The 11,153-nt window shown below is 36.3% G+C and overlaps 1 protein-coding gene across 1 annotated transcript; it reads right to left on the bottom strand.

The window, feature by feature from the left end:
• Nucleotides 1-178: 178 nt before the first annotated feature.
• tsga10 (testis specific, 10) lies at nt 179-10,667 on the bottom strand. Its single transcript, XM_051906723.1, has 17 exons — nt 10,612-10,667; nt 9,612-9,715; nt 9,340-9,495; nt 7,961-8,140; nt 7,645-7,722; nt 5,985-6,136; nt 5,742-5,857; nt 4,825-4,979; nt 4,681-4,736; nt 3,388-3,556; nt 3,151-3,261; nt 1,999-2,184; nt 1,631-1,798; nt 1,259-1,461; nt 1,063-1,167; nt 498-680; nt 179-379 (listed from the first exon to the last, which is right to left on the bottom strand). Exons 2-17 carry the CDS (start codon nt 9,687-9,689, stop codon nt 349-351), a joined length of 2,127 nt encoding a protein of 708 aa, XP_051762683.1. The 5' UTR covers nt 9,690-9,715; nt 10,612-10,667; the 3' UTR covers nt 179-348.
• Nucleotides 10,668-11,153: the final 486 nt, after the last annotated feature.

Genomic DNA, 11,153 nt, shown 5'->3' with positions numbered 1-11,153 from the left:
GCAACTTGTGCCATATAAAAACTACACTTTGAATAAATACAAAAAAATCTATTGAAATGATGCAAGCAGAATCATGTTTTTGTAGAAATATGCTTAAACATATAGAAAATCCATTATCATCAGTCCACTCCAAAATTATTTACAACATTTAATACTATGTGCATCGATGTCAGTTTAAGCAAAACAGCAAAAATCATAGTAAGAAAAGTCAGATTTATTAAAAACATGACATCACAGTAAATCTTAAAGATCAGAGTCTATTGATTGTCTTCAGAGAGAATCCAAGACATAAGCAGATGAACTAATCATGCCTGCCAAAATATGGATGATTGGAGTATTCAGATCTTCTCAGTCATAAAGGTCCCTGAAAGTCAGACTCCTGTTAAAGCAGAAACAGATCAAATGTATAATTAACAAAATAAACTGAATATAACAACCAGCACGGCCACTGTCCACTTATTTAAACCAAGAATGACAAATCGTCCACTGGAGCGCACCTGTCAGGGTAGTGGGACGCAAGCAGTGGGTCAGGTGTGCTGTGATGAGAGCGTTCTGGAGACCATGATCTGTGAGGACTCAGAGAGCGATGGCGGGAAGGGGATGAGGAGCGCATAGTGGAGGAGAGGACGGGAGAAACAGCAGACAGACCCTGCCTGCGCAGCTCCTGTACTGCCCGCTCCCTGATAGAAAGAGACAGAGATGACCTCTTTGGACATTCAAATCCTTCGTCTTCATTGTTCAAACCACAAAGAATAAGTATATTCAATACTGGAACTGGAAAAACATGAGGATGAGTAAATAATGACAGAATCCAATCCAATCACAACACACTGGTCCAGCCGACCAATCTGAGCACTGTGCTTTTCAGAAGGAGGGGCTTCATAGAGACATGAACTAAACAGAGCGTTACTGACAGACTGGATGGAGTGGTGCGGAAACAATGTCAAATATGTGAAAAATAATGTGTTTTTCGAACATTCAAACATGAAAACCTGTTCTAGTAGACCTCAAAAACAAAATCATGACTTTGTAAAAGGTCCTCTTTAAGGTTTGTTGTCTCACCTTTCAAAGCGCTCAGTAGACAGGTGTCTCTTAGTCATCTCAAGATCTGCCTCCAGCTGGGTTGATCGTGTCCTCAGCTGAGCCATTTCCCTACTCTGAGAACTCCTAGAGACAGTAAGTGGAAGATGAAGACAGAACGAAAGACACGAAACAGCCGCTGTGCTCTATGAGATGTCGTATGTGTATGTGCACTCACACTCTGCTGTCAGCCATGCTGAGTTTGTCCTTGAGAATTTGTATTTCTGTCTGTCTTTCCTGAGAGGTGAGCTGCCTCTGTAGCTCCTTTTCTCGTGAGGACACCAGCAGGCTCTCCAAAGTCTGAACAGACAGACGTTCACTGGTCAGCTGCTTCTGTAACAGCTCCACCTCAGAGCGGCATGATTCCAGCTCACGCTGCACCTGCATGAGCACATTTACATTATTTACATTTCAGTTCAATTTCAGTTTGTCCCTGTTTTGTTTCTCAAAGGCAATTTGGTTGCATTAAAACATAAATAAATGCATAAGTACCTCAAGTAGATAATATTGTTTTACTGGAAGACTTATATAAACCAATCAGAGCACTCACAGCCTCTTTGCCTGCATCCAGTTTGACGCAGAGCTCTCGTGTTTTTTCCAGGTCAGTCTGCAACTGTGTGCGCTCAGTCTGGGCCTGATGCAGATCTTCCTCCATGTGAATCATCTTTCGGTTCAGCTGAGACAGCTGACTATTACAGCTTCGCTCTGCACTCAGTGCCTGGACACATAATTTATGAGAGACTGAGTTTACAAAAGGTAAGTGCACACTACTGAAGACTGAAGAGCATTAGTGACAGACACATGCTGTGGGTGTGCTACGATCTGAGACTTCTAAAATCTTCAGTCTTGTATTGAGCATTTGGGTTGAGTTGAGAATCTCCTGCATATTAACCACCAACATCAGGATGACCAAGTGACCTGTTGCAGGCTGCTCTCCAGGCTATCGGCTCTTTCTTTGAGTCGAAGTATCTCTAAGTTAGAGTTGTGAAGCTCAAGACGGAGTTCGATGACAGTGGTTTCAGCATGCCTGGCCTGTTCCTCCCAGCTTTCCACCTGAAGAGATGCTTTCCTTCGAGACTCTTGCAGTTCCCTGCACTCACGCTCCTAAAGGGCAGAAAACAAGAAGAATCAAAACAGATTATAACTATGCCAATGACAATATAATACTCTAATTCACCTTTAGTCATAGAACATGCTTGTCATCCATTTCACTCAAAAATGAAAATTACCCCATGATTTACTCACCCTCAAGCCATCCTAGGTGTATATGACTATCTTCTTTCAGATGAACACAGTCAGAGTTATATTATAAAATATCCAGGCTCTTCCAAGCTTTATAATGGTAAGGAATGGCACTCCTGATTTTGAAGCCCAAAAAAGTGCATCCATCCATCATAAAAGTACTCCATACAGCTCCAGGGGGTTAATAAAGGCCTTCTGAAGCGAAGCAATGAGTTTTTCTAAGAAAAATATCCATATTTAAATCTTTATAAACTAATGACCCATTGACGAATGTGGAAGTGCAGAGGATAGAGCAAAACAAAACACCGGTCACGAATTAGAAGTCTAAAACAAGAATTTTAAAAGAGAAATATTAGAGGATTTCGATATAAGAGAAGAGGAGCTTGAGTTTGTTGCCCAGCCCTATTTGTTACGATAAGTTTACGATACTCCTACATCCTAGGCTACGTCATACATCGCGTCGGGGGTTACTCTTTCGGCGCAAGTCGATTTGCGCAGGCCGTCTGCCAGAAGCTAGTTATTTTAGTTCATAAAGTTTTAAATATAGATATTTTTTTTACAAAAACCCATCGCTTCATTTCAGAAGGCTTTTATTAACCCCCTGGAGCCATATTGGATTACTTTTAAAATGGATGGATGCACTTTTTAGGACTTCAAAATAAGGAGCGCCATTCACTACCATTATAAAGCATGGAAGAGACAGGATATTATTTAATATAACTCTGATTGTGTTCTTCTGAAAAAAGATACGCCTAGGATGACTTGAGGATGAGTAAATCATGGGTTAATTTTCATTTTTGGGTGAACTAACCCTTTTAGTGACTTTACCTTAGCAGACAAAAGATCTTCAGTGCGTGAGATGTCAGAAATGTGATCTTGCACTTTTCTCTGCAAGTCTTCTAATTCCTCATTAGCTTCATCCAGCTTGAGCTGTAGAGTCTGAAATGAAAGAAAGAAAGAAAGAAAGAAAGAAAGAAAGAAAGAAGCAAACAAACAAACAAACAAAGTTAATTGGATGTCTTGTTACCTTATTTATTGGAATGCCCTTGAATAAAAGTTTGGTACCTGATTTTCTAGACGTGTTTTGTCAAGGTCGTCCTTCAGCTGACCGTTCTCTTGCAATGTGGCATCTTTGACTTTCATCACTGCACCCATTTCTTTTTCAGAGTCTGACAACTTCCTCCTCAGAACATCCAGCTCTCTTTCTTTGCCAGCTACGGTCTCCTTCAGAGCTCTGCGGGCAGGAAGTCACATCATTATCCTCATTTTTCATAGTCATTCATATCACATAATCATAAATCTTTTGACGTAATTCAGTGTTTTTAGGGTGTATTAGTCTAACTGAATGCTAATATTCACATATCACATACTCACACACTCATGTACTTAAATGCTGGTTTATAGTTTTATATCCACAGAGGAAACTATGCTACGCAAAAGTTTGGGGTCAGTAAATAATTAATACTTTTATTTAGCAAGGATGCATTAAATTGTCAATTAAGACATTTATAATTTTGAAAAAGAAATTTTATTTTAAATAAATTCTTTTCTTTTGAATCCTGAAAAAATTCAAATCATGGTTTCCACAAAAATATGAAGCAGCACAACTGTTTCAACATTAATAATAATAATAAATGTTTCTTGAGCAGCGAATCAGCATATTAGAATGATTTCTGAAGGATCATATGACTCTGAAGACTGGAGTAATAATGCGGAAAATTCAGCTTTGCGGTCACAGGAATAAATTACATTTTAAAATATATTCAAATGGAAAACATATTTTTTTATTGTAAAAATATTTCACAATATTACTGTTTTGGTGAGCATTAGTGACTTTAAATCTTACCAACCCCAAACATTTGAATGGTAAAGGAGTAACTTCACAAACATTGATACATTGAAATGAAACATTTTGTACTCAGGTGACTATGTAAGGGATAATGTAAAGCTAGCTGGTCATTATCACAAAATAAACCCGAGAAGCTTTTCATGACATGAAAGTAGCATTGGTATGTTGCCATGGACAATGGCATGTCAAATATTTAGCATCAGTAACCACTCAATGCTGAAACTGACCAATCAGAATCAAGTATTCCAGAGAGCTGTGTAATAATAAGCATGAGCTACAGTCAAGGACAACTATGGCTATGGACTATAGTCTAATGATAATACATCAACATTAGCATTAAGCTATACCTGGATGGTGAGCATAACACACTGTGTAATGAAAAGAAAACAATACAGAGTAAGCTACACGTTATACAGAACTTTGGTAACAAGCTTAGTTTTAAAGAATCACGTCTCAAAATCAGTACGCATGACTGTTTGCTAATCTGTGAAAATGAACAGAGAACTTACATTAGAGTCGTCTCAAGATCCTCGGTTCTTTGTTTCAAACTCCTAATGGTTTTCTCCTGCAAATATATAATGATATCAACAAATGTACAAACTAACTGGAAAGCAAGTAACCTAAAACACAATCCAATTTTGTAAGGTTGGTACCTTCTCATCTAGCTGGTCATGTGTTGTGCTGAGCAGATGTGTCTTTTTCTCCAGCTGTTCCTGCAGCGTGTCTCTGTGTTGGTCCAGCTCTGAGATTGTGCCTCTCAGTGTGCTCACCTCCTCTCGCAGAGCACTCACCTGCCTCAGGAGAGAGTCTGAAACACACAGGAAAAGAAAAAAATGATGCAGTGACACATATACACTCATTAAACACTAACATTATTGCAACTACCCAACTGATTAATTCAAGACATTCTTCCAGAAGTATGACATACAACGGTTCAAAAGTTTGGTGTCAGTAAGATTTTTTTAATGTTTTAGAAAGAAGTCTCTTGCTCACTAAGGCTGCATTTATTTAAAATACAGTAAAACATTATACAAATATTATTACAATTTAAAATAACTGTTTTTTATGTGAATATATTGTAAAATGTAATTTATTTCTGTGATCAAAGCTGAATTTTCAGCTTCATTACTCCAGTCTTCAGTGTCACATGATCCTTCAGAAATCATTCTAATATGCTGATTTGCTGTTCAAGAAACATTTCTTATTACTGTATCAATGTTAAAAAAAAAAAAAAATGTTTCGGTGCTTAGTATTTTGTAAAAATGGTAATAATCTTTTTCAGGATTCTTTGATGAATAGAAAGTTCAAACTAACAGCATTTATTTGAATTATAAATATTTTATAACATTATAAATGTTTTAACTGTCACTTTTGATCAATTTAATCAAACCTTGCTGAATAAAGGTATTTATTTCTTTAAAAAAAAACTCTACTAACCACAAACTTTTGAACAGTAGTATATATATTCTTCGCACAACTTTGGCATTATCTATCTATCTATCTATCTACAGATAAATAAACACAACTGTTAATAACAGCACAGATTAAATGTATTGTCTGGTTTTCTCACTGTTCTTCTCATCCAGTATTTTATTTCTCTCCTGAGTGTTTTGTAGATCTCCAATCCTGTTGGTCAGTCTCCGCTGATTCTCACTCAGAGAACTTTCCATCTGAGTATTTTCCAATCTGGTACACACACACACACACACACATGCACAAAATAATTCATATACAAAGTACTAAGCTAACAAAACCTTTAAACCTACTTTAAGCACAGTGAAATATAGACACATCTACGGTAGTTGTATTGTACCTGAGGCTGCTGCACTCATTTCTGAAGCGGCTGAGTTCTTCCTCACTGGCAGTGAGTTTTCGCCCAAGTGTGTGAACTTCCTCCTCCAGACCTATCATGGTCTCCCTCATCTGAGCTTGCCTGCTTCTCTGCTCCCCTCGCTCTTGCTCCATCTGTGACACACACAAAACAATGACACTAGTCCATAACAATAACTGTCTATGACAATAACTACAGTTTATAGTTTATAGTATATAGTATATGAAACGGTATAGCATTGTGCAGTATAGTACAATATGTTATACTATGGTAATATTTGATATGGTGTGGTATAGTGTAGCCCCAGAGGAACACTGCATTGCTTAGAGCTTTCATAATGCACATAATATACTTGGGTTTCAATTCAGGACTTTGTAGAATTTGATGAAAATGTTCAAGTTTGAATTTTGTATTTCGGCAAATCTGAGTTCGGTTTGAAAACAGGTCTCACTAGACTTAAGGGTTAATTCACCCAAAAATGAAAATTATCCCATGATTTACTCACTCTCAAGCCATCCTTGGTGTATATGACTATCTTCTTTCAGATGAACACAATCAGAGTTATATTAAATAATCTCTTCCAAACTTTATAATGGTTACAAAGGGGGGGGCCAGATTTTGAAGCCCAAAAAAAATGCATCCATCAATCATAAAAAAAATAAAAATAATCCATACGACTCTGGGGCGTTAATAAAGGCCATGGGTTTTTGTAAGAAAAATATCCATATTTAAAACTTCATTAACTATAATAACTAGCTTCCGGCAGACGGCCGTACGCAGAGTAACCCCTGACCCGACGCATGATGTAATGACGAACGTGGAAGCTCAGAGGAGAGAGCAAAACAAAACACCGGTCACAAATTAGAAGTCTAAAATGAGAATTTTAAAAGAGAAATGCCAGAGGATTTCGATATAAGAGAAGAAGAGCTTGAGTTTGTTGCACAGCCCTATTTGTTTGAACTGTGAGAGGCGTCTAAGCTTACAATACTCCTACATCCTGTGTCATACATCACGTCACGGGTTACTCTTGTGGCGCAAGTCGACTACGGTCATCTGTCGGAAGCTAGTTTTTTTAATTTATAAAGTTTTAAATACGGATATTTTTCTTACAAAAACCCATCGCTTTTCTTCAGAAGGCCTTTATTAACCCTCTGGAGCTGTATGGATTACTTTTATGACGGATGGATGCATTTTTTTGTGCTTCAAAATCTGGGCCCCCGTACACTACCATTATAAAGCTTGGAAGAGGCATTTTTAAATATATCTCCGATTGTGTTTGTCTGAAAGAAGATAGTCATATACACCTAGAATGGCTTGAGGGTGAGTAAATCATGGGATAATTTTCATTTTTGGGTGAATTAACCCTTAAGTCTAGTGAGACCTGTTTTCAAACCGAACTCAGATTTGGAGAAATACAAAATTCAAACTCAAACATTTTCATCAAATTCTACAAAGTCCTGAATTGAAACCCAAGTACATTAACCCCCAAATAGGTCTCCATTTGTTCTCCATTTAATCTTATTGTTGTCTAAAAGAAACAAATGAGATCTCATTGGTGATTTTAATTTCCTCTGGGCTATAGTAAGTATATTTTGTTCAATCTACAGCTGTCGTCACTGGTCCATAAATACAGAGCTCTTACTGTGAGTACAGCAGCCTGCAGGTCCTCCACCCTCTGCTCCAGGTGAGCTCTCTCGCTGATGGCTGTCTCCTGAGAGATCTGAGGCGACGTGCAGTTCAAAGGGAACACACATACACTCAGTGGGCTAAAAAAAGCACACCTCTCTCCTGGTATTATCCCCAGTGAGATGACTCAATTTATTACTGTACTCTAGAGCGTAAGTGATTTTCCTTTAGTGCTAATAAATAACATCTTCATAAGACTGATATACAAGCGAACGTGAATGTGATATACAGCACACATGTTGGTGTACTTGAGATCAGGCTGGAGATCATACCTTGAGTCTCTCTCTCAGGCTGTCTCTCTCTGTGGTCATGCGGTTGAGGTCTGCTGTGGCCTCGTCCCGTTCGGCCTCCACTCTCTTCAGGATGCTCTGAGCGGTCACACTGCTCTTGGGCCCTCGCGCTGCCTTTGACCTTATCACCTCCCGCCGTAGAGCTGCTATCTCCTCTTGAGCCTGCAGGGGGAGTTAGGGCACATTGTTTAGTGAAATACTGGATATGTAATTGGAGCTTTCTTTATGTGTAAGAAAAATATTATGAGTGAAAACATGCTGTTTCCAATATTAAATATTTGTTTTTACTGTATATTCTCACTGTAGTGATGTCAATACAAATTATTAAAATATATATCTGACACGTGTATTTATATTATATATTTATAAAAAATATATAAATTTACATAACAATTTATTCAAACTAAATGTGATGCATGTGCTAAACAATATTGCTCTAAAATATTAAATGAACATTATTTTAGTAATTTAATATTATAAATAATATAAAATTAAATAATTGTTTGTACAGTATATTGTCATTGTAGTGAAGCCAAAACAAATGATCAAAATATTATCTGGTAAATTATATATATGTGTGTGTGTGTGTGTGTGTGTGTGTGTAATTTGATCAAAACAAATTTGATGCATGTGCTAAAAAGTATGGTGCTAAATATTAATAATGTTTTATTAATTAATTTAATATTTTAATCAATGTAAAATTAAATAATTGATTTTACTGTATATTGTCACTGTAGTTAAGCCAAAACAAATGATCAAAATATTATCTGGCAAATAATACTATATATATATATATATATATATATAATTGTGCTAAAATATTAATATTGTTTTATTAATTTAATAATACCATATATATGTTAAAATTATATACAGTATATATATATATAATTTGATCAAAACTAATTTGATGCATGTGCTAAAAAAGTATTGCGCTAAAATATGATTATTGCATTGATTAAAATGTGTAATATTTTAATCAATATAAAATTAAACTGTTTTTTCTGTTTATTGTCATTGTAGTGAAGCCAAAACAAATTGTTAAAATATTATAATACTAATAATAAATATATACTTATAAATATATAATAAATAAATATTATAAAATATATAAATATATAAAATAATTTGACAAAAACAAATATGATGCATGTGGTAAAAATGTTCCATTAAAATATTACATTATAATATTTGAATAATTAAAAAAAAACATTTTGTAAAATCTTTTATTGTCTATTCCTCAGTGACATAAAACTGCAAGTTAAACATCAGTCACTAAGAATTAACTATGTGGCTTTTGTTTATTTATACTATGTGTGTGTCATTGATTGAAGAATTCTGGGAGGTTTGGAGCTGTCTACCTGCTGGTAGTGCATTCTGGTCTTGTCCCGTTCGGCTGTGAGCACTTTAACATTGGCTTGGATCTCTGAGAGATGCCGCTCGTGTTTCTCCAACATGTTTTGCAGTTCATCTCTTTCCCGTAACACCCTCATGAGCTCTGAATCATATGTGCCACCCTTTAAAAAGAGAGAGAGAGAGAGAGAGAGAGAGAGAGAGAGAGAGAGAAAATTTTAGCATTAGAGAGAAAGAAACTAATCTCACTAATATTACTGCACTGATGGCTTATAAGTACTTTAACAGGTGAGTGTCTGGGACTGCGATGGATAGATGCCCCTTTGACGGGGCTGGTAGAGCGACGAGCCCTCAGCATCCTTCTCAGTGCCTCGGCCTCCTTACCTGGATCAGAATATTGAGAAATAAAGAAATAATCTTTCAGCTGTTCAAGTAAATGTGAGAAACAGGAGAGGTACATTTAGAGATAATTAATTTAAAACTTTAGTCTTGCATTTCTGGCCTAAAGCAACATCTCAACCTCCTGTTCTTGCTCATAAACTGAGTTCACTTCAGGCTCTCTGATCCAGTTTTGACGGTTTCTGGCGCCACCTGTTGGGACTACTATGTTACTACAACCTATAAAAATTAAAATTTCAATACAACAAAGTAAAAATGGCATCTATGGGGCATCCTATGCCTCACAAATTATTTAGAGTAAACTGAATGTTTTACCAGTCATTAGTTTGTGCTCAAGTTTGGTTCCTGTATATGAAGACACATTTATTTAGTGAAGTTACTTAATTCTTCATAAGAAACACAAAACATTTCGTTGGATATTGAGAGCTACACATTTCAATAGAGCATCTCTAAATTGACTTGTTTATACCAAATCGTCTTATTTTGACTTACTAAAAGCAAAAAAGCAAAATTTATAAAATTAAACCACAACGAGGTTGTCATGGCAACTGAAATACTACAGCTGCACGTCACTGAAAATGCGTCTCGTGCAACAATAAAAACTACTTTTTTTTACAAGAACATAAGGTATAACATATGCTGTATTTTAGCAGTTTAATATTTACTGATAATAGTTGCAAACCACAACATGCACTAAAAGTAGTATGTTTTGCATTGACACCAATTTTAGACTGGCACATAAAATCATTCACAGGTAAAAGTTACAGTATAAATATGAACCTCGCATTGAGCCCACACGATAAAACCTGTAAATAGATTCTGCTTTCAATAAAGACAGTGCAGAAGACAACGTATTGGTTGTGTAAGTTAGCTTGTGTTACCTCTTGTAGTGGTTCTGGCAAATGAAAACGAGTGAGTTAAATTAAATCTCAACACGTTAAAGCTCTTTACCCTGAGGGATAAACAGCCACACTGACCAATCACGACACAGCATCAAACTGTCAGTCAAGATAACAGAGAGGCGACAACCAATCAGAACACTAGATCTACCTCCGTTTGCGTCCGTTGCCTTGACTACAAGTTGTGAACGCTCACGTTGAGTAGTTTTGAAGTTGAGATGAAGCAATGAAGCGGAGCTAGGCAAAATAAATATATAATTAAATAAAGCAAAAATGTATTGCGGTAAAATATAAATATGATGTTTGAAATGGTTGACGAACAAAAACATACACAGAAACTATTTATATTTAGATATATTTTTGCATTATCATTCTGTAAATTGTGTTCAAAATTATAAACTCGGCATATAACGTGAATATTATAATAACCTGTATTTACAGAGTAATTTAACGCTTTGAAATCAGTGTTTACATCCACGACGGCAGGCGACAGTAAAGCGCAGGCGCGTGTGACCGAACCCCAG

The sequence above is a fragment of the Ctenopharyngodon idella genome, chromosome 1 (assembly GCF_019924925.1).
Source record: "Ctenopharyngodon idella isolate HZGC_01 chromosome 1, HZGC01, whole genome shotgun sequence".
In the NCBI taxonomy this organism is placed as follows: Eukaryota; Metazoa; Chordata; class Actinopteri; order Cypriniformes; family Xenocyprididae; genus Ctenopharyngodon; species Ctenopharyngodon idella.
Note: the sequence above shows the minus strand (reverse complement) of the source record. Positions and strands in the feature narration are given on the sequence as shown.